At 42.9% G+C, this 24,433-nt stretch overlaps 1 protein-coding gene across 2 annotated transcripts in view; it reads right to left on the bottom strand.

The window, feature by feature from the left end:
• Nucleotides 1–9,726: 9,726 nt before the first annotated feature.
• Nucleotides 9,727–24,433, bottom strand: part of LOC105270372 (zinc finger protein 91) — a 21,310-nt gene continuing 6,603 nt past the window's right edge. The window contains exons 2-9 of one of the 2 annotated variants that reach the window (XM_011311257.1): nucleotides 20,495–21,314; nucleotides 19,668–20,015; nucleotides 19,211–19,534; nucleotides 18,548–19,125; nucleotides 17,979–18,458; nucleotides 12,292–12,489; nucleotides 11,659–11,827; nucleotides 9,727–10,067 (exon numbers count right to left, since the gene is read on the bottom strand). In XM_011311257.1, the coding sequence (XP_011309559.1) occupies nucleotides 9,849–10,067; nucleotides 11,659–11,827; nucleotides 12,292–12,489; nucleotides 17,979–18,458; nucleotides 18,548–19,125; nucleotides 19,211–19,534; nucleotides 19,668–20,015; nucleotides 20,495–21,295 (3,117 nt within the window). In that variant the 5' untranslated portion in view covers nucleotides 21,296–21,314 and the 3' untranslated portion in view covers nucleotides 9,727–9,848. The remainder of the gene's footprint in view (nucleotides 10,068–11,658; nucleotides 11,828–12,291; nucleotides 12,490–17,978; nucleotides 18,459–18,547; nucleotides 19,126–19,210; nucleotides 19,535–19,667; nucleotides 20,016–20,494; nucleotides 21,315–24,433) is intronic. The other variant, XM_011311258.1, reaches the window with a different exon arrangement.

Below are 24,433 nucleotides of genomic sequence, written 5' to 3'. Positions count from 1 at the left end.
GAGCATGACATTAAATATATCACCTCGGGCATACATAATTCGTGATTGTTTGTCATTGATCATGAGGCCCAATATCCACTGGTGGAGGCATGCATATGTGTGAGTTAGAGACACCTGCGGTGCGTCAATGTTGTCACTGTGTGTTAAAGTATCACTGGGTTATATAGAAGTCAGGAGGAGACAGCTGCTATCTCACTGGGTTATTGGTGGTCCTCAAAAGGATATCGGAACAAGGTTTACCTTGCCTGTGGGGGAGGCATAATGCAGGAGGTTTTTTCTCGAATTTCAGGTTTGCAGAGTAAGACTTGATAACACTGTCGTCATATATTTCAACTCATTTTAACATATTTATTTTCATTATTTCGACTTTTATCAATTGCCACCATCACTTTCATTTTCACTCTCTTCAAATTAAAATAATAAAATGATGAATATTTATTTTTGCTGAATATTTTATTCAACGTGAATGACGAAGGGTTGAACACTGGGTTTTATCATTGAAACCGGTGATTTTTTTATTATGAATGATGAGAAAAAAAAAACATGTGGCAAAGTTGTGGCATGTGTAGCATGCCGAATAGGTTGTCGGCAACATTACCCATCTCCCTGATGAGCCAACCCACACCGGGGCGCGAGGAGAGGATGTATAAACGCTCGATTCAGGAGAAGACAGGGACAAACAGGGAGGACAGGGTTGAGCGTCTACCTTGGTATCAGGACTGTAAATCCGGCATTTTATTCGCCCGGTATCGAGGTTTATAGTGTCCTCAACGGAACGCCCAAGTGCTGGCCGATCCCGTGTGCTCGTACGTGCCCGTTGAGTTATGTACAACTGTCGGATGCCAGAACGTTTGCATATCTTCGTTGCATCGTTTTTATTTCACTCGATTTACCTTCCTTTTATTTTAATTCTTCATTTTGTCGTCGTCTTTATTCTCATTTCGTCGTGGCAACTCGTCCTCTTCGTCTTACCCGGGGAGATTGCCTGATCGAGGGAGGGCATGTCCACTTCAACATTATTGGACAGACAGGGCAATTCATGAATGTGTCTGTCATTCTGGTTTTTAGGTTTGGAAAAAAAAAATCCTTGGAGATTCTTCGGGTAATGCTACACGCTTGTAAATTATGGCGCATCATATGGTGAACATGTCCCATCTACTCCATACCGTATGAAAAAATACGTTATCTCGCGAGAGGTTCTGCAGTTTCAGCTTCGGGTTATGAAACCGGCTGTCTTGCCAATTAAATTTATCGAATTGTAGGGCTGAGGTTTATCGGAGATATTCTTGGGTTTCGAGTGATGGTCAAGACGTATTTAACGTTTGGGGGACTATCACTTCTGGGGTGGACTTCCGTTAAAAAAAATCAGAAACACCTTTTTTTTTTTCAATTTTTTTTTTTCGAAAAAAGCACCTCCTAAAAAAAAAACCTCCACCTTTGATGCAGCGTCTCCAAGTAATCGGATACCCCTTGTCCCCCTGTCCCGCCGAATGCCGGAAACCGATAAAAAAAAAGTCACTCCCCGAGTCCCCTCAACTCCCCTACATTATTACCGGATGATCCTGAAAATCCAAAACATTTATTCGCATTGTCTTTAAGTACACAATTTTATCTCCCCACTAGATCTCCATAAAACCACTCACCACATAGGAGAATCCTCATAAAGCGTGAAACATATGTTCATCCGAATTAATGAAACTCGCGAGAAAATAGGGAAATTCCCATGATAATTGATGTGGACGAGAATAATTATTGACGTACCGCATTCAGTGGCAATAAAGAAGGATATGTTGGAGTGCATGGAGATATTCCAATGGGTCACCAATTACCATCATAAATGTGAGGCATTCAATTCAATTTTCATAAATAAGAGGCATTCAAATGATAAGTATGCACAAATGGCTGCGATGGGGTAGGAAAAGGTGAATAAGAATGAGAGAAGGATGAATAAATAAAAAGGGTTGATGGGTGGTAGGGTGGTAGGGTGGTAGGGTGGCAGGGTGATATAAAAAAAAGATGAAGGGACAATCTCGGCATCTTGTGCCGGTTGGAGAGTGAGTAAAGAGGAAGAGGAGGATAGGATGTGGTGACTCTGGCGAGTTTTTGGTGTTGGCGCTTGCGGAGGGAAGTGATCTAAGCGATGCGACAGCGGGGAGTAAGCTGGATATATTGCTGGCTGAGGAGAACGCTGTTTTCAACCAATTATTTCTACTTGTGGTTGCATGACGTGGAGTGTAGCTCGGGCCCATAGTGTGGCTGTGTATTGGCGAGGGTTTCTTCGGGGGCGGTGCGGCTGTGTACGAGAAGGCGAGTTAATGCCATAAATACATCAGCGTTATGGATGCCAGCAATTATATCGTGGACGAGCAGAGGTGGAGCGCGTCTCGATGGCTACATTATATATATATCCGATGGGGGTAAGCCAGATGAGCGGGCCATGTGATATAACTTGGGACGAGTATCGGCTGGCTGTCCTGGAATTGCATATATTTGATTCGTTCAATTGACTGGTTAGAGCATTTCAACCATCAAATAAAAAATTATCCTTCTATTCATCTCCTGGGTTACCAATCCGAAATCATCAATTCCATCAACGTGTGAAATCATTCGGCAAATTAATTTCACTGAATAATTCAATTTCATAATTTCCATTTAATCCCGCTCATTAACTCCGTGTTCTTCAACTTCCTCGAGGATAATTATTATGACAGGCCCAAATGGTCATAAGAAAGCCCATGTACTTTAGCCAAGAGTACACTCATTAAGTTCATCTACTCATTCACCCTGGGGTATGCTAAATGACGTCGCTTGGTGAGCGCTTAGTCCGGCTAAGGACGACATAAAGTTGCGTGTACGAAAATGAATGTTTGCCGGAATTTATTATTGCCGGTCCCGAGCCGTAATTCAAAAGGTTTGCCTGGCGTTATCTTCATCGGCGGGCACTTGGTGAACCGACTGAGCCCTTCACAGGGCTCATCCCAATCCAGTGGGCTTCATTGCATTTTATTATTTCTGATAAAAAAATTATTCTTCACCTCATAATGAAGGAAAATTATTAACAGCAATGGAAATATCAAATTATCCGCCAAACTATCGGATGAGGTGTTAAACCGGCTGTGGGTGTTTGTCATGTTACCAGTGGCATTGACCATTTGTAAAAAAATGGTCCAGCTGAGGGAAACCTCGATTGCACATCTCATTGTCCAGGAAGTTTCACGATTTTTCGGGGGATGGCGCCACCAGTCTCATTCAACAGCGTAAAAAATACCTGCTCATTCATAACAATTCGCATTCCGCCTGGTTCGTCGCGAATTTCACAAAATAAACGCAATTATTCTATTTAAATAATTTTTAAATATAGGAAAATTATTCTTCATAATAATTCGAATCATTGCGGTGTGAGAAAAATTACGAGACCAAAGGTAGCAGATGATTTAGAGAAAGTAGAAAATCTGGACCGAATTTCAAAGAGAAACCACACATTTCCCAGTTTAAAAAATATGTAAAATATTCATAAAATTACAATCAATGTAAATTCTTCTAGAAAAATTAAAAAAATTAAATTTCACACATACTCAATAAGCAAACATTGAAAAATGGGGTATTATCTGATGAAATATAAATTTTTACCCACATATCGGGGATTTTCTCTGAAAATTAATTTCTCCACTCTCTCCCCGGAACAATGCCGACCAGTGACCATAGCTTCGCGAAGCTCCTCCCCCCCTCGTCACCCGAGGAACCCAAAAGAACCCGAGGAGAAAAAAAAACCTGTCAGAAGGGTACAGGAGGCAGAAAAGAAAGAGCCCAGCGTGCTCTCAGTGGCAGCGGGGTGGAGAGAAACGTTGGGACAGCAGGTGCTTTGTCACCGCGCGAATAAATCCGGCCAGTCGAGCTCTCATTCCTCCTTCCCTCCCACCGTCAACCTCTTTCTTCAACTCCTGGAGCGCACCACCACCTTTCCATGCACTCACAACTCTCTTCGCTCGCGCTCTACGCCCCATGCCTTTTGTACCGATGACGTCATTGAAATATGGTTGGCTTTTTCATTCTAACCGGCGGTCCCTGCGCGAACCTCACGATGGAAGGGGGAAGGGGGAGGGGGGGGGGGCGGTTCAACGCGCGGGGTCGCGAAGAAGGTTTGCCCCCTCGCAAAACGCAGTTTGCGCGAAAGAGGGAAGAAAAAAAAAATCAGCGAATGGGTGGAAGGGGCGGGAAGGGGGTTCAGAGTCAGAGACAAGAGGGAACGTTTTTGTTTCCTAGTGACATTTATTTGGCCACGGGAACGTTGGGGTTTGCTTTGCATAAGTCAGGTGGGCATCCATGTATGTGTGAGTTGGAGAGGCGCATCGTAATATAAATCGTCGGTTGGGGTTTGCGCGAGAGAAGACTGCCCAGTGGCTGTAGCCCCCCTTCTCATCCCCCTTTTTGCCACGGTATTCGTTCTTCTCGGTACCTGCTGGGATCACTATGGTCCACCCTGTTCTGCATATAATGCTTCTCTGACCAGAAGAGTCCAAAAGAGGGGGGTAGGAGGAGGGGGCTGTATGTTACAACTCTCGAGGATGTGGGGTGGAGGAAGATATACGGGTGCAAAGCGCGTGCCTCCGAGCGTGGACTACTCATCACAATCCAGAATAGCCGGAGATGTAAAAAAGTCAGTGAAGGGGGTGGAGAACAATGCGGGTGAGATTTATCCGAGATTTTCTTCTCGATCTGAGAGTTTCGCTTGAGGTAAATGAGAGGAGGACTGGACCCGGGTTATGCCTGCAAATTGGTCCTAACAGTTGACCAAAGTGAGGGGGTTGGTGATGAGGAGGGAGAGGAGGGTTCTCCGGTTCCAATGCAGATCGGTATCCCCAGGACGGTCGTTGCCATCGACGCAAAGTAGTATCCCACACGGTTGTCTCTCTCTCTTCTGGTTGTACGAACTCGTAAAGCGCGGTAATCCGATAGTATCCACCACCGAGTGGAATCGAAACACGTTTAATTAGATTGAACCCCACGAGCGTGGCCTCCTCGATGACCCTAGTGGAGACAGTCCAGTGGAGAGAGCTTGTTCCTGGGGGATAGCCGTGGTTCAATGCGTCGGGAAGCGATTTTCGGGGGTAAGTTATACCGACGTTTGCCGGTTCCAAAACGGTCTCAGCGCATCGCCGTTCTCTACTCTAAAAAAAAAAAAATCTATTTTTCCCGTGAATGTGATATTTCTGATGGGATCAGGTGATTCTAATTCAAATATTCTCCGCACTAACAGATTATGACTGTATAGCCATGCATATTTCTCAAAAAGTTCAGTATAAAAGATCACTCAATAATATTCCATCAGGGCATCCTAAATCCCGCAACCAATACCTTCTCTTGATCTGCTTGTTGTCCCCTTACTAATGGCCGATTTAATGTACCCCAGTGAATCGAGCTAAACGAGTGTTGAAACTCTCACGGTTCAGCCCGCAGATACCTTATAAAGCCCCTGGCCCTGATTGCACTACTTGCATTGTTATCGAAGATAATGGGACACATTGAGGTAAAGCAAGAGAGGCCCTTGACGAAAAAATGTAAAGCCACCTTAAAATACCGATGAGTTAACCATCCAAGTTCACGTTTGCTGGAAGTTGAACAAATATGAAAAAAACAAGAAAACAAAAAAAGAAAAGAAAAAAAAAACAATGGGGGTCCAGTAGGAGAGGCGCGCACACGCAGGAGCCACCACACCACCCAAAAGATTGTATCTCGTACGAGCGAGTTTACGTAGAAATTCAACGGGGCAACAAGAAGTGAAAGAGTAAGGTCGAGTAAGAGAAGGCCCTCTTCTTCATCCTCCTTCTTCTGCAACCGCTTGCGGTATCGCACTTGGAATCGTCCCCTGGTTTCACGACGCATACATTATCGTTGGTTTGGTTGCTCCGACTGCACCAATACACAACCGTATAACTTCAATCAGGCGAGCATGCGAACTACCGATCGGGAGAGAGACCCACTGGGGTACCCCGACGAGTATCTTCGGCATCTGTGAGCCAATCCTTTTATTCCTCTCTTTATTTCTGGGTAATTTTTTTTTTCTTACCACTGGCTACACCACAGATCCCAACCGGATGTTGCATTATGCTCCGATGAATATTATCCAAGCGAGTTTAATTAACAATTTGGTTAATTACGAAGAGGGCAGTATTTTGCTATGTCTAGAATGAATTGTGAACTGAGTATGGATTAAGCTGTATGACTTAACCAACATGCTCATATTTTAATGGATATTTCATCCACAATATTTCTTTATTTTATATAACTCTTTTATATTTAATTTAATCTCAAGTTAAATAGGAAACAAATGGTATTTCCACTGAAATCAATTGATTGCACCGACTTGAACCGCCATCACCTCAAGTAAACGAAACATACATTCCCACCGAGGACGAAGGAACTCGAAGGAATAGGTCAATTGAGATCCTGCAAAGAAGAGCCCTAAGAAACATCCTGGCTCGAGTATCAAACCCTCGGATTCTTTTTTCGACTGGCGTGATACACCCAACGATTCCCCCTAAATCACTCGCTTCGAAGCCCCTCGAACGACCAAGACATAGAGACCCCGAGAGAAAAAGAGAAAAAAATAAAGCTAAATGAATAAACATAAATAAACGTGAAGAACGAAAACAGAAACGATGAATTTATATGGGGATGTGGGAGGGCCTGACGTTTTGGGGATTCCTCTCTCGTTTGCCAATGAAAAGCAAAAAACGATGCTCTAACACGATGCCATCAACTGATCAAACCTGTAGGGAACATTCCTTTTCACTCGAATCTCCTCTTGAATCCACCAATCAATCAATCAGGTACATCTCTTCACTATTATTTAATCCATGTGGAGAAATAAATAAAAATCATATAAATGGAATGATTTTTTTCTCTGCATTCGAGAAATATTTATTCCTCTTCTTAATGACATTCACACTTGCCCGCGCTTTTTCGAATGACCACGCGGTCTCCATCCACACTGAAGATAATGTCCAAGGAATACCGAGGCGTTCATCTGTATTCTTTATCGCCTACTCCGGAATGCCTGATAACGTTTGATTTGTTTGAATCGTAAATACCCGGCTTCTCTCACACCGCAATATTAACGAAATCGTGATGGCACGCACTGGCATCTTATGACGACTGAGAAAACTGGAATAATCGTTAATACATTAGTCATAAACAATTCGTATTAATTATATTAAATTCCTCACGTAGTGAGTTTTCCGCATGCCTGTTTATTCGAATAAATGAGGGAATAAATTAGGCGGGGAGGAATGTAAGGGATCGATAGTCCATGATTATTGCGGTTGGATGACTGTCATTGACCATGCGGGGTATAATCGACGATTATGGATGCATGGGAAACTGAGAAATTATATGAAATAAATAATGAAAGACGTAAATTTTATTTTAAATCGTATGAACCAACACTATTTGATCCCTACGGTTTCACTTGCATTTTTCGATTATTCGAGATGATTTTTAATCTCGAAATAAAAGTGCGTTTATCGCACAAAACCCATTCCATCCCTTCATATTTAAATGCGATGAGTAGAACCATGAAGGATCGTTAATCGGGGTAATCATCGGGGTAATCATCGGTGGAATCTGCGAAGAATACCGATATGATACCAAATACACAGTGTAGAGTAAAATAGTTTGTTAGAGCTGCAACCCATCCTTTCATTTCGAATACGCAAAAGCTCGGATAACACTGGGAAGAAGAGGATAGACACCAAGAGAGGTAGTGAGTGTGTATTCACCACGAAACATAGTGGCTTCTCGCGCGTGTATATCGTATTCTCGAGAAATAGTGGGGGAGGACGATGCAGTTAAGTGTATTTATATATTTGCATTCCGGCCAAGTGCACGCCGACAAGACAGGAGGCATCGAATGTTTAATTCAAGATACGGCATAGGAGGTAGAGAGAGGAGGAAAGGGGAATCCCGTCTGTACGTATAGGGTTTTGTGCACGGCTAAACTCCTTGAGTGGGAGAGAGAGAGAGAGGGAGATGGTGAGGGCCCGTGAGAGAGCGTAGGGTAGCAATTGATGGGACAGGGTGGCGCGTTTGTTGAGCTAATTACTGTAAGGCGAGGCGCTTACGCGCGCCGCTACATACAAACGGCATTAAAGGTGGTGGCCATCAATCCCATCCAGCGACCACCCTTTCCCTCTTTTTCTCGGGCTTGCTGGCAACCTCGTGTACTATTCCTTGGTTCCCTTCTTTATGGCTTTTCAATGGTTTCGGGGGACTCATGTGGGGCCCCGGGGGAAACGGGTGAATGGGTCAAATCGTATGGGTGAAAACGAAACGGTATGTGCGCCATTTGTTCCGCGAATCCTATTGAAATATGAATGAAGAGTGGTTATCGTTGACTCAACAGGGCATCACCGAGAGCGATCGAGGAAAACGAAATGAGGATGACGGTGCGGGGGTCCTCGAGGAACCCCATCCGCAGGCATTAACGTGTATACGTATCTAACCACGGTGTATCAACCCACTGCGGTTTACACTTCTCTCAACTCTCCCACCCCTCTCGGGGTTCTGACTTGCGGCTGGTATTTACGATACCGCAGCGAGTGAATTGCCATGTATACCTATATACATTTTATTACATGGAAACGAAGGAGAGTGAGGATCTGTAGTGGCTGCCGAGTCATCGGGGACAAATTTTCAGGTGTAATTGAAAGAATGAAATTCACTGAATTAAGGGTGAATTTTTTTGAGGGTGATAATCTTTTGCCTTTGATCTCCACCATAAATGCTGATTTTCCGATGAATTTTATCACTCCCCTCTGTCATTAATGATGAATGAAAGGAATCTGCAGCGGAGAACAATTCCCCAATCCATCAAAACGCATTTTTTCTCCACAAACAAGAAAATCTCTTTGTTCTCACCTGAAAAAATGCGTCATTTGCATCTTGAGGAAATTCCAGAGACTTGAGATCGTGGTAAGGATCGGGACACACATTGTTATGGCTCTCGGTAACTCCTCTCTCTCTCTTTTTCTCTCTCCACCTATCGAGTTTGGTCCTGAAGTCAAAGGAAAGGGGCACACCATCACCACTACGAGAGCCGCACAGAGCGGCTCATCTCTCTCCTCCCTTTTTTTTTTCTCTCGTTCGAAGGAGCCCCTCATGGTCGTAAATATTCGGGCGCCAAATAACGCCAGTACAGGCACAACGTTCCGAAGAACAGAGGAAGAAATAAAAGGAATAAGGGAAATAAAGAAATAAAGATAGAAGGCCTTTTGGAAGGATTCTGGGGGAGGAAGAGGAATCGACTCTGTTTCTCTCCAACTGGTAATGAAGGACAACCTCGTTAATTAGTCGATAAATTATCCTTCACACTTGGGACATTCGACGCCTTGGTTTTCTCCTTAATTTTTGTCCCGCTTTGCTTGAGTCGACACACATGGACCGGGGGAGATTTTGCGACACCTATCAGCCCAGGTAGCCTCCGAACGATGCAGTAGCTCGTTATTTGTGACTCTGTGACCTTCGACGAAGTGGTCTTTTTGAAATCTCCTTTGGGTGTTGCTAAAATGTATGGTTAAAACGTTCTGGAGGAACTTCAGATTATTTTTCATCGTTACAAGAGTTGTCAATATTCGGATTGATGGTCAGGGGATGAGATCAGGTGTAAAAATGAAAAAAAAAAAAAAATTCAGAACAAAATTCTTTAAAATCTCCATACAGTACTTTTAATGTTGTGCCTCTGTCCATAATCGAAACAAAAATGTAATTATAATTGATCAATAGCCAATTATAATTCAGCCACAATAGGCTGTCGTCAGAATAAAAAAAATGTCTTGAAAATAGGATTATGATCACGGGTCTTGATTGTCCGCATTAAATATTGATGAGACGTAATTATTGGCATGATTCACAGTGGGATAGGTTTGAGGATGTACCTCTACCAAATGAGCTCGAAGTTCTCTGCTGAAATTGGTGGTAAAGGTGCTTCCACTCTTGATGCAAGAGTCACACTCGTATATCATCTTTCCTGGATGTCGACTCGTCGATAATACGTGTTTTCGCAGATTCTCCTGCAAAAGATTATGGATCTATACGGTTTTATACACTGGTGTGAAATAATAGTTTTAGATAGTATGTGTGGATGTATGGAGAGAATGCGAGAGGTTTTAAAAGGCACATTTGGTCACTGATGCCGTCACGCGGCTAAGTAGCCAAGTCGTAGTCGTAAACATCATCCTACCGTAGAGGCACTTATACGAGCTGTTGATGGTCGAGGCTTCCCATCCAATTCCATTTTCCGTGTGTAAATCTCACCGTGACTTTTATATATTTGACGCTAGTCAATGTGTAAATGTCACTGTTCAGCATTTACGAATGCATTATGTTGCGCATTTTCTTCAAACAGACCATCAGAATGTAATCAATTGTGATTTTCGAGATTTTCCATTAGTGATATTTCATTGGAGATAGAAATTATTCGCGAATGTTGAGCTCCTTTGATCTGAGTTTAATAAAATGGGTAAATAGTAATATACCAGTTACATCGAATTCCATATTTACAGCTCCGATTAAAATTGACATGGTCTATATAAAGTTCCCTGCTGATTCGATTTGCAAATCGCTGAAAATTAACCCATGAAAAAATCCCCTAAATAATGAAAAGCATAAAAGAATAACGCAGGGTAAAGTGAGAAGAGGTCGAAAGATGAGCTGCAGAGAAAAAACGATAAAAAGAAGAGCCTCAGCGAAAAGTGAGAACTGACTCTCGTTTGTATGTATAAGAAGCTCCGTAGACACGCGGGTGTGAGACCAAGTGGCTCGTGTGTGCGGCGAAAGAAGCGTGTAATCATCCGTGGTAAATCATAAACGCGGGTGTGTGGGGTAACGGAAGGAAGGAAGGAAGGAAGGAAGGTGGCGCGTGTAATCTCGTCGACGCAGAGAGCGTACTCAGTGTGTCAGGGGGGGCACCACCCTCTTCTCGTTAAACTACCCCATGCCTAGCACGTTTTCGGTCCTTATTAAACTGCTGAGTAAACACCAGCCCTCAAATTTATTTATAAATCATTTTTTTCCGCACCTCAATACGAAAAAATCAAATGAGAGACGATTGGATTTTTCCCACTAGTACAATTAATTCTGTGCAGTATAATTGTTTAAAAAATGAATTTTATGTACTCAATTACTTGATTTTTTTATATCTTCAAAATAATTTTTAATTCTGCCATTCTACTTTTTTGTCTTGTTGTTGAAGTTGAGGGAGACTCGGGAGTAAAATTAGTTTATGTCTCCCTATCAAAGAGACACGTTGGATCGCGTCGTATGCAAGAAGCATCCCTAACTAAAGCGTTCAAAGGACATTAGCATACCCGGCCCATGCGGTATGATTGGACGTGCGTGTGTGGGCATCCAGTGAGCACAATTAACTCGTTATCTTATCGCAGTGGCGGCGGCGCGGTCCAAACATTAAGGTGTACCTTGCTTAATTTACGCCACCAAGTCGACGGTTCAACGGCAACACAACGGCAAATCCAGAGGAGTTATAAAGGACAGGGTAGATGTCGGGAGAAAAATGTGTTTTTTTTTCTTTTTTTTTTTTTTTAAAAATATAATCCGTGGAATTACTCGAGGGTTGATTGATTTAGGATGGGAGAAGGTACTTACCAGATTGTTGCTTGCATATGGACAGTGGCGACACTTGTATGGCTTTTTGCCGGTGTGGACGCGAATGTGGCGCTTCAGATGTGACGAGAGTTGAGTCGCGAATGGGCAGTCTTTATATGGACATGTTAAATGGGCCGGGTTCGTTGAGGTTTTGTGTTTCTCTTGATGACTGAAAGAAATTAAAATTATTTAACCATCATTTGCGATTTCAAGTCAGTTGAAGTCACGATATAATAATGAATAATATTTTTTGATTTATTGGGTCAACACGCAAGGTCGAGATCAGATGTGGGTCAAATCATGCGAATGAAATTGCATTTATTTTTCGGAAATTAATGAAATTTCAAATTCCTGAAATATCTATCCGCCTTTTGCTATTGAAATAATTAACTTTACTTCAAGTGGAAGAAGTCAAAGTCCATCCTTGGCCAGTATATATGGGTTGTGTCATTGCGGGTTATTGAAGTGAAACAGGGGTGTTTTTATTAATTCCCCAGTCAGTGATGTGATTTAATTAAGAGCGGCAGTGGGGCGGTAGGAAATAGAGTATCGAGCGACAGCCGAATTATTGAAAACTGAAGGAAAATGTAATCCGGATATTTGACCGGACGTGGGAGTTAATATATTACTCACCGACGTAGTGCCGTTCTCGTTTTAGCTGCGTAATTGCAATCGTCACATGGATATTTGCGCTCGTTTGGGCCCGTCTCGTGGATGAGACGGCGATGGTTCTTCAGCTCATTCTCAGTTCTGAGAACAGTTGGACAGCCCGGAACTCCGCACTTGTAGCTCTTGCCGGCATGACGCAGCATGTGTTGTCGAAGTGTGTGTCTTGAAAAACAATTTTATCATGAATGGAAAAAAATGCTGGGTATCAAGGCATTCCCGCTATTCATTCCTCTTTCAGTTGATTCGATGGGGGAGATTTGAAAATTTTTCGCGAACTTGAAATTTTTTTGGCGCTCCACTCGGGTGATGGGGGGAGGCTACATGATTATACTGCTTATTCACGATGGAAAAATTACGGTGGAAGTTGTCGATCTCCGGTGATGGGCTTTCTTTACTATTACATTATCGTATTCACCAGTTCGAAATATTCAATTTTCAATTTTCTGAATAGGTCATTAAATTAAAATCACTCAATGATGATTTTCAATTAGCCTCACGAATTTTCCACCAGTTTCTGGAATAATGAGAGTCATAATAACAGTATGTTGATATTTCCGGAGACGATGATAACTATCGGGTAATTAACAATCATTAGCAATAAAAAATGTGGTCGAGTCATTGAATAAATTGTCATAGATTTTCACAGTATTTTCACAGATCACTGAACAGCTGAATATTAAACATATTTATTTCCGGTGTCTTAAAAAAATGAAATTTTCAAATCCAAAATGAAGTATGATTGGTCGAAGAAGATGATGGCACCGAGGTAACAACAGCCTCGCCCGAGAGATATCGAAAAGGTACGGGCGAGTGAGAGCGATGGGAGCGGACGAACGCGGGCATTAATTAAAAAGGTTGCGCATTAAAATGATTTGTTTTAATTGGCTGAACGCGGTGAGGTATTTATGGCCGGTCGGTGTTCTCGGTCCTTGGTTCGGGGCCTGTCGGTCGCCTCTTGGTTACAACCGATATAGTCCTACTCTACAGCGACGCACCATGCCTCATCTCCCCTTCCAATTTCTTTTATTATCATCTATTTTTCTCTCTTCATTATTTATTTTACTTTTTTATTCCGTTCCACTTCACCTTCAGACGTGTTTCATCCGATGGTGTTTCAGTCCATTATTTTTCTGATTGCCTCTTAATAGGATCACCGGATGAAAATTCATGGGGCACCATTGGAAATCACTATTTATCGACGATAATTTTCATCGAAAAGGGGAGATATGTATATTTTCGAATACCATTTCGAATGTCGAGTATTTCAGGGGTAATGCCACTTATAAACTTGATATTTTATCGATTTGAGGGGGGGGGGGGCATGGGGAACGATGAACCGGTCCATTTCTTTGACCCCAGTCAACGGGACAAGGTCATGTAGTGTCCACCTTCATGTGGGTTACAATTGACCGAGGTGAGCCTGTTTGTGATTATTGAACCCACTCCCTCATTCTGATTTGCTAATGCGTCGGGAAAAAAGACCATTCATGGTAAATTCAAATTTTAATGACATCTTTTCGTAATATATTGGGCTTTTTTCCAGTGATGGAGTGGGTGAGTGTGGGTGGGTGATTTTTAAGGCCTCAATCCGTATCCGCTGGGTTGCCATCGGTGTTAATAAAATATATTAATTATCCACTCATCACGATTTTTTTGTGCTTCTCAAATGTCGAGGGTGAATATTATGATCGGTGATGCCGACCACTTGACTGGTGGTGAAGTTTGTCACTCATATAAAGTACGAATCGATCTAGAAGTGAGGATTGAAATGCGTGATAGGTTTGTGGCTGTACATATCCGAAAGGAGAATGATGGCGAAGTAGGCGGCAATAATGGTCCAGAGAGAGGGTGGTGGTAACGAAAGAGGCAGGACCAAGTAGGACTGTGTTACTTATTCTGAGCCGATGTTGATGCATGGCCGACGTTTCTACGTTCGTTGCAGCATAAATCCAATGTGTGAGAGGGACGGAAGGATATATATTAAAAGAATAAGAGGAATATACTCTGAGGTATGGGATAGCGGGCCTCTCAAGCCGGCCCCCTGGAGCAAACGCTGTCATAACTCAATCCCACCTTCATCCGTAAGTCTTTCTCTCGTCCTGGGTCCGTCCGTCTCAGGGATATACACACGCCTGCACCTGTATCCTTCTCTTCTTTTTAATTTTTCGTTCGGCTTTGTCTTCCTTTTTTTTTCACTGCTTTTTCATTCTCTTTTGGTTTTTGGCCTTTTATCTCCACCTCCTCCATCTACCATCTTTATCCCTGATGGGATTCAGTGCATGTATTTATATACAAGCGCAGTATTAACCAGACGACTGGGGCTTTATCACCTACTCCGTTGCATTCTTCACGTGCATCTCTCATTGATTTTTACAACCGTTTTTTAACGTTTCGACGCGATCGTATATCATTGTTTCGCATTTCTGGGGCTTCATTTTATTGGGAGTATCCGAGTACTCGTGCTATTTTTATCGTCGTTTGGTTTTATGGTAATTTCAACGGGTTTTGTCATTCAGGAGGTGGAATTTGAGGTAAATTTCGGAGAATATTTGAAAATGGTTTATTTGGGGGGAAATTGAAGATTATCGGGAAAATTCACGTTTTGTCGGTGTTGGGGGTTTTCATGTGGAGGTCTAGATATCAAGATATAAGATACTTGATTCTGATTCGGTCGACACTGTTTGGTGATGTCGGCCTGCAAGCTCAGCCAGTATCATCAACGGGATACGTGACCGAGTCGTCGGCTGTGCGAATTAACGAAGGCCAATCAGAGGTAGAGGTCCTAGTAGAACACATAGAGTAGAGGACACAGAGACAGGGGTTAATAGAAAGACTGCCGCGTCAGGAAGATTAGGAGAAGGAGAGGTCGATGAGGAAAACTTGCGAGAGGGAATGGTGGGTTGTAATGCCTTGCAGTCGAGGCACGGAATAAACAACAATATTATAACGCGAGCTTAATTGCGCCAGAGAGGGCTAGTAGTGGTATAACGGCTCGCATAAATCGGACTTCTCTCAGACAGAAGTAGTGGTGGTGCTTCTCTCATCCTCTGGGATGTATACCCACCCCCTGGGTTTTCACCCCGTCGACTGTATCCATGAAGCACTTGGATTCATTTACAATAAACATGTCACCCGGAAAATTTTCTCTGCTAAAACTGCCGGGTTCAACATCGTATGTCAGTTAAATCGCCCCTAATTTTACCGAATCGATAAATGTTGCAATTGAAATCATATAGAGACCAGTCAACACAACAAATGAAAGTATGAAGCAGAGTAAAAAGAAAATTTTAGTAATTCGGCTGGGTAAATGGGGAAAGGAGGGATGAAAAAATGTTGGGTGCAAATGCAAACGGAAAAATTCGGGGCATAGTGTTGGACATGTGGCCAATGGCTCGTGGTTTGGCTGTGTTTCAGGAACGAAACGGGGGGCATTCTAAAGGAGCATTCGAGCTTTACCATTGGAGAGGTGAAAACGAGAGGAGAAGAGAGACTGAATTACACGAGCAAAAAAAAAAGGAGAAAAAAAAACGGTGAAAGAAGGACTGGGGCTAAAGAGTGTTGGGGGAGGATATAACACACTCGGAGTGAATGTGTAGTGTATAGAATGGTGGAGTTTGGGCTGGTTAGCGCCGTGGGGCTGTATCTACGCGTTTCACGAACCGCAGGCTCTGTTTTATTTTATGAATCGCAATATTTCACGCGACAACTGGACCCTCAGGGTGGGGAACACACGGCCACCGCTAAACTCTCTGAATATACGCAGGAACTGGGGGGAACACCGCGTGCCAGGTAACATACCAGTTTACACATTTTTTTTGTCGACAGTAATTTAAGGAATACCAAGTCTCAAGGCTCATCAACGCCGGCGAAAATACACGGAGAGAAATATTCAAGAAAAATTACCAAACATTTCACGTTATTTAATTAATACAGCTTCAGAAAAAAACCGTGTAAACCGATAAAACTTTCAATAAATAAATGAACGAACGAATCAATCAATTGGAAAGCTGAACCAAGAATAGTCTGTCCTCTTAGCAGATGGCAATACCAGCAGCTGCGAAAAATGCCCGAATGCCGAAGACATTCTCCATTTTGACTGCCGTCAACGTCAAAAGAACAATTATACCAGAGCCCTATCTGGTGTGTATTTACGTGAATGTGGCTTGGGTCTGGCCAAGAAGTCAGGGTGGACAAGTGGAAAGGGCGCCATTACTGGCCAACGAAGAGATAAAAGATAGGTTGTGCTCGACGCCGCGGTCCATATATGTAAAATACCTGAAGGGAACGCACGTACCGGGGGTACAGAGGTGGAGCACCAGGAGGTGGGAGGACTGTGGTATAAGCATTTCTGTATGTTACTTCTCTGGTCTGTTTGGCTCTCTATATCCCATATCCCCTCACTTTTCAGGGTGAGGTGGGGGCTTGAAACGAGCCCAGAGCGCGTTTCAGTAGCTCTCGCGTATGTAACATACTATCTTGAATATGCGCATACATCCTGGCAGTGGCCTCGTATTCTCAGAATTGGGGGGACAACGACGATCGGGTGTGCGCGGGAGCTCGCGTAATTACCTCCCAGTCGCCGTCTACACCCCACTCCTTTCTTCTCCTTTCACCTCTTCTTCTTCTTTGTTTCAATCCATTTTTGTTCATTTTCTCAACATTTTTCCTTTTTTTTTTACATCTTTTCCATTTTTAACTGATGATATTTTTTTATTTTTTTTCTTGGAGAAACTTTGAGCGTTAGCGAAATAACCGTCACAATTTTCCTAGGAATGTTGCCGGATTGCCAATGCGTAGTCGTTCCAATAAGACGCATTCTGTACTGCGTATGACAATAAAATAAAGGAAAATAAGGTACGACGACGACAGATACGACACGCGGGCAATGCATTAACGAGTCATACATTGTCATAGGCAACTCTTGCCAGTAATTTTAGTATTTTAACGTGCGGGATTATGACTGGTGTCGTAGCATGCATGCCCTAATACGACGATGGCTCCTGTACCCGAGAAATACGGATAGAGTGAGAGAGAAATGTTGTCCACACATCGTTGGCCGGTCGACATAAGTATTAAAGCACCGGTACCGCTATAAACCAAATGTTAACACCTTGGACCGCTTTTATCCTACCCCATCTCACTTGTTTCAACCATTCCAACACGTAACTCCTCCTTGTAATCCATGTGTCTATTCAAGAACTTATGTATCACCCAGAAGTGCTCTAGATAGATCATGAATTACAAAGTTGTTCCACTGTTGCCCTTTCGGCTAATATCAATATAGCGGATAGAAATTATGCTCAGTTGATTATCCAATCCATACAATAAATGCGATTAAATCAAAATGGAAATTGAAACTATGAATTATTAAATGTTAACGGTGAAATGCCACTGTGACATTTATAATTGTGGGTTTACATGAAGCTGATTATTTGTCAACTAATTGTCATCATATTTTTCTCTTTGGGAAACGATTGATTGATGAAACAATTGAATTTTAGAAAAAAGTCATATCAACATGGCAAAAATATATTGAAAGAGGAATTTTTCAATTAGAATTGATGAGTAATGGGATCATGAAAGTATAAATTCTCTTTCAGTGCATATTAAATATCAAAAAGAATGGTTCATGATGGAAGAGAGTTACTCACTTTGTGTAGAAGGCTTCGGTGCACTCTGCACAGATATAATTCCTCTTCCGAACCTTGACCTTCTGCTCTCGATCGCGAAGTCTCGCTTCGCATCCTTTCCCATGAACACGAAGACTAGATCTTCTGGAGAAGCACTTGTGACATTTAGCGCAGGCAAATGGCCTCTCTCCCGTGTGCATCCTGATGTGGCTCCTCATGGATTCTCTCGGTAGTACTCTATCACAGAGAGGACAGCGATACTTGGCCGGTGCTTTGCTGGAGCCCGGCTCTTCAGGATCCCGTTGCACACTCCCTGTATGGAGCATCTGATGGAAGATCAATTCGGACTGTGAGTCTGTGCCGAACACACAACAGGTTGTGCACGAAAATTTTTGACTCTTTGCATTCGATTTCTGATCCAATATTTTTTTGCATTCTTGTTTTTTCGTGTGCTTTGCGAGGTCTTGGGACAGCGGAAAAACTGAACCGCACTGCGAGCATCTGGAAAAAAAAATTCAAGTTTAAAAAATGTCATAGAAATAGGCAAAGGAATGCAATGGTAATGTATCATTGAAAGAATTTGACCAAACCTGTGACAAAGATCGTGATGGGATTGAATCAAATGTAGTTTGAGTGCCTCCAAATCCTGGAGCTTCTCCCCACAGTGACCGCAATCCCTTTGTAACGTCTCAACTCCCTGGAACTTGTGCCCCTTGACAGTCTGCTTGTGACTAGTGGTTCTTCTATGTAACACAGCGTCTCGAGCAGTCTCGAAGTTGATCGAGCAGAAGGAACAGAAATAAGGCGTCGGCAGTTCTACCCCATCCTTGGACGTGTGACTGGTCAGTTGATGTCGCTGAAGGGCTACTAGAGACCTAAAAACTTGGGAGCAGTGTTTGCAAGCTATTCTCTGTTGATAGTCATCAGTGGCGGTTGCACTCAGAGGATGTCCAGTGTTCTTCGAGTGCATTCGAAGTTGAAAATTGTATCGAAAGTGACGATTGCACGTATTACAAGTTAGAATTAGCTGTCTTCGAATGACAACAGGTACTGAACCATTGATCATAGCGACAGCTTCTCGATGCTCTAGGCTGAGGAGATGCACCTCCATGGCTTGATTGGTGTCACACCAGAAGTCACAGCTGACACACGTCAGATTGCTGTTTGACTGGGGTGAGAAGTATCGGAGAAGGGAGTCAAAAGAAATGGTCAAACAATAACATAGTCTCAGAGAAGATATCAAGCATACTTACGTCGTTATCTCTAGAGGTATGCACCTCAGATCGCCAATGCAACAGGAAGGTATCCTCAGTGTTACAATAAAACCGACAGCTAGTGCACTGGAATGGACATTGGCGTACCACATCGCCCATGTTTTCCAGAATAAAGCGACGTGCAATGGAACTTGAGGGATTTAATCCAGCGACACGGCAGTGGTAGTGAGAGAGCAGGTGTTTACCGAGTTGAACTCGACGTACACGGGCATGACACATCTCGCATCGCAGCACTAATTTTTCTCGCTGTCTCCTAGCCTTTTGTTGTTCATCGGTCAATGCCTTCTTCTTGTCCAAAGATTTCTAATGTTGAGGGAAAATAATTTACCGGAGAATTATCAGGAATAACAGGGAGTAGCGATTTGTTTTTAATGCTCGGGGTCAGGTTCTATTCAGATATCGGAGGAGGACATTAAGGATATTAATTTGGACTCACAAGTGCGAGTGCCTGTTGCCGTTTGCTCAGGGTCTTTCGCCTCAGCAGTGGACCAACGGTTCTCGGTAGCTTGATATCTCCCTCGATTTCCTGGATACTTCTTCTCGCGTGGAGATCAGATCGCAGATGTCTGTTGTAGAGAAGTTTTGAGGCGAGGCGTCTGCTGCAGGGAGTGCACCAGTAGCTGGAGTCAGTGGTGGCTCCACTGACTACAGATACCCCTGGAATCCATTTGCCACGGGTGTGACCTGGTGGCGGTTGTCTTGTGTCCTTCTCCTCATCGTCGTCATTTTCATCGTCCTCGTCCTCCTCCTCATCTACATTCACCTGACCATCCTCGGTTTTCTGCTAACGATTGGGCATGAACGAATCGATGAGACATGCTCACATGTACCCAACTACACAATCTCCACACTCGATTCCCCCTCTTGTGTTATATCCAAGGACGACAATTAGTCGAGTTAGCCAAATGGCCGGTTGTCACGCAATCCTTTAATTACAAGTCGAGACACCACCAGTACATTGTGGACCTCTTGCGATTAAAAGCACACGGTGACTTGATTTGACCGCGTCAGCAAAAAGTTTGGGGAATGGCTCCTACATAAGTTTGAAAACTAGACTCCCCAAATCCCGGGCATGCACTAAATCGACTTGCACAATTTTTTAATGTTGAATTATCCACCGTTCTAAGATAACCCAAAACATTATTTTTCCGACATTTTTTATTCAATAAAATCGTAATTTTTATTTCTATCACCTACTTTGAACGATCGAAGAAAATAAATTGTGGAACGGAAATAAACATGCAATTGTTTTTTTCAACTCACATCCGTTGGCTTCCATTTACCCCCAGTGTGGGAGGGTGGGCTGTCCTGCCGATAATCCTCCTGCTCAACTTCATCGTCATTCTGGGTTGATATCTCCTGGAGCAACTGGTCGGGCTTCCATTTGCCTCCCGTATGAGCCTGCGACTCGTACTCCCCTTCTTCCTCAGACTCCGAATAAGAATCATCATCATCACTCTCCGCCTCCGACTCCTGTCCACGCCTGTAATCGTAATCTGCATCACTATCAAGCGGTTCCCTGGGTGATCCCACCTCTTTATTGCCATCCAAGTCCTCGAGAATGCTGTCATTCAACCAGACCCGGTGGTCGTCGTTTCGCTTCTTGTCAGGAATCTTGGCCGTGATTTTATTTGGTGCCACCGTCGATGATTTATCACCGAATGTCACGATGTCCGGAAATCCCACCAGCGAGGGAATCCCAATGTGATCAGTCGGATCGTCCAAGTCCGTCACACCTGGTGACAAAGTCATCAATTTTTCCTTGGACGTCGACTCCTCAATCTCCTGACATCGCCTTCGCTTCCTGCGCTTGTCATCGCCTCTGGACTTTTTGTTTCGGTCATCGAGTGCCTCACTACTAGCTTTTGGCTTGACACTACTCCGAAGTTCCAGGGAATTGAAGAACGTGTCGGCATTCAAGAGTTCTGGATACATGACTTCATTCTTCGGCTCTGACGGGCGACAGCCTGACTGACGGTGTCGAACGTAATTGTCAAGACCCGTCACTGTAACGTGACATTTTATGCAGTAGTGGGTGTCTTCATCATCCTCATAATGCTCCATTTATCCAAATCAAGGTTTCCTGGATTGATAATCATTTATTCGTAATGCCGGCTTATTGAAATTATTTTTAAAAAATTATTTTAGGAAAATTAACAAGTTTTGTCAATCAATTTTTTATATTCGCATTTTATTGCGTAACCATTCCATTTCCATTTGATAATTTATTACAATGATGTTGAAGTTCAGTCTGTAATATTTTGTAATGGATGAATTCGATTCTTCGATGCATAAATTGTCACTTTAACGCCAAAATAATTGGTTTCAGAATTGCGGTGATCGGAGAATTCCACTTTGCCGTTCTCGAGTTAAATCAAGATAAAGTAGAATTGATAGAGAAAGAAATTTAAATATAAAAAACTGATAATTTCAAAGAACAGTCGTTATTGCTTCTAATTACCATAATGTTGTCAGAAACACTGGCATTCAGTATACATTAACATACCACAGCTCGGTGTCTCGATTCGTCAATAAAATTATGCAGTCCCATATGTTTTCGCCAACTCAAATAACACGACCAGGTAAACTGGATCTCAGTCAATAAAAAATTCACGAAGACTCATATCCTGTCCGCATTAGTCGCTGACGAGTCAAAAAGTGTCACATGAAATATAAATGAACCAATCACTCAGACATCTAGCTCATCCTCCGATCACAGTGTCGACTATTTTGACCAGACAAATTTATCCCGCTGACATCAAGTAAAAATTGACAGAGTGTAACACAAATATTTTTTTTTTCATTGTCAAGATGGTTCTTAGCTTCTGAATTACGGAGAAATGAAGGTCGAAGATTAAGTCAGCGAAATTTAGAAGGGTATATCAGAGAAAATCGACGGAATTAACCGAGTAGGTGGCAGGGGGTGGGTGGAGATGTAAAAAACCGTGGAAACATACAGAAACAAAATGCCAAGGACAATGGCATTAGAGACGGGGCGACGTTGGCCGTCGAGTAACAGGCAAATTGAAGTCAATATTCGGTGGAATAGCAGCCAGAAACAAGTTGACGCTTCGTACGGGCCACCGAAGAGGCAGAAGGGATGAGGGTGGTATAAGGGTGGGTTGTGAGTGTATGGGAAAACGTGAGGGAGAGAATAGAGTGAGTTGGGTTGAAGTAGAAGAGGTGCACGAAGATCGGTCGATGCCGCCTGGCCGTTATTCGGACGACGACACTTCGCCTCTCCCAGTCCTGGGGTTTCTCCTCTCCTTCGTCCTGTGTATTTCCCCTTTATCGCCTCCCCTTCCCATCCCCTCCCTGCACCACCCACTTTCCCCCTCGATTTACTTCCCTTCGGCTTTTCCCGAGGCCAACTCCAACCACTTTTCTATATTCCACCCCCTCAGCGCTCAACTGTGCGTCACTCGAGTCGATTAAAAGTATGAGAATGTGACGGGTTTTTTTTTTTTTGGATTCGTCAGGAAATTGGGGATGGAACAGTATTTTAAAAATTGAAATTTTTAAAAGAGTGCAGGAATTATCGGTATGATAATTCCAGTCAGGAAGAAAAGACTTGGAAGAAAAGACTTTCGTTACTTTTTTGAATTACTGGAATTTTTATAATTGGAAAATTAATATTCTGCACCAAATTATCGGGAATTAAAATTTTTTAAATGTCAATTTTAATTCATTGAGTTGATTGGTTTCAGAAAGAGTAAAATTTTTTTCTCATTGGATGCAGAAAAATGATAATTGGTGGGATTAATATACAATGATCATCCCCGGATTATCTTTTCATCGCATCCCCCGAAAAAGTGATAGCGATGCGGAGAGTGATCGAAGACATGCCCATCGGATATTGATCGACGATTGTACAATGATTAATCCCCAAATCCCTCATTCGCGGTGTATCACTACGGGTCTCGGTAAAAACACCCCACTTGCCACCAGTAATCCCGTAACAAATCTAATTCTCAAAAACCAACGGCATGCACTCTGAAACTCATTTTTACACCGATATAGGCTGGACCCGACTTTACGAGATAAAAAGCGACAAGGGGGTGGATGATGGGGGTGGGATACTTGTTGAACGCTCTGGGTCCACGCAAATTTACCAAGACTTTCCTCTTACCCCGGTAAATGGAAAATCCATCGAGTTAAGACGCGATTTCAGTCGCATAAGGTGTCAATTAGTGAAACATCACAGGAAAAGATGCTGTTGAATTTTATCATGCACAGAGAAAAATATTTGATAAAGTTAACTTTAAGAGAAAAAACGCTTGACTATTAAAAGTAAAAGGTATGACAAAAAATAATTCCCCATGACCAGAAGATGACATCCCTAATCAGGATCATCGTCAATCCATGTGAGATGATGGAGCGGTAATTCCAGTATTTATTTTCTCGTAATGATAATGACTGGAATATTTGATTGAACAGATGCGTTGGTCCCCTCCCCCGGCTCTTCAAGTCCTCCAGAAAAATAATTGCTTTTGTCGAGTTCCAAACTAGGTTGCGTTGTTGGGTGATTTCTCCAAAATTTTCTCCTCTGTGATTCAGCCAACTAGCGTTTCTTTGCCCACGAGACTCAGGGCAACGACAGACGAAATGGCCCTGGGGTGTGTGGGAATATATCCGAATCAGAAAAGGAAGAATACCTTTTGGGAGTCGTGGAGCGAAATTGAACGATTTCGATCGGACAAACCTTCTGCAAATTCTCCAAAGGGTTCTCTTATCCCATCGTTGCCAAATCCTTGCGCGGACTCCACGTACTAGTGAATTCTCTGCTTTTCGAGCACATGATCGTTTGAAGGGCTTCAGTCCTCCGCGAAAGGATGTTATACCCCCGAGTGGAAATTGCCTCAGGCCGCCCTGAAGTAGGATCAGTATTTGATCCGGTATTTGTCAGGTTTACCTGATCAGGTGATGTCTGATGAGGAACTGATCAAGTTTTGATCAAGTTACTCGGATCCAAATATTTAAGGTGAATTCAGGTCAGGGTTTGATCTGATCAGTTTGACCTTAATCTGATCAGGTGATACCTGATGAAGAACTGATCAAGTTTTGATCAAGTTACTCTGATCCGAATCATCTAAGGTAGATTACATCGGGTTTTCACCTGATGAGCTTGATCTTAGTCTGATCAGGCCATTCTTGATGAGAAACTCATCAAGTTTTGATCCAGTTCATCGGCACAAAAATAGT

This window comes from Fopius arisanus, unplaced genomic scaffold (assembly GCF_000806365.1).
Source record: "Fopius arisanus strain USDA-PBARC FA_bdor unplaced genomic scaffold, ASM80636v1 scaffold00086, whole genome shotgun sequence".
In the NCBI taxonomy this organism is placed as follows: Eukaryota; Metazoa; Arthropoda; class Insecta; order Hymenoptera; family Braconidae; genus Fopius; species Fopius arisanus.
This window is presented reverse-complemented; position numbering and strand designations above follow the sequence as displayed.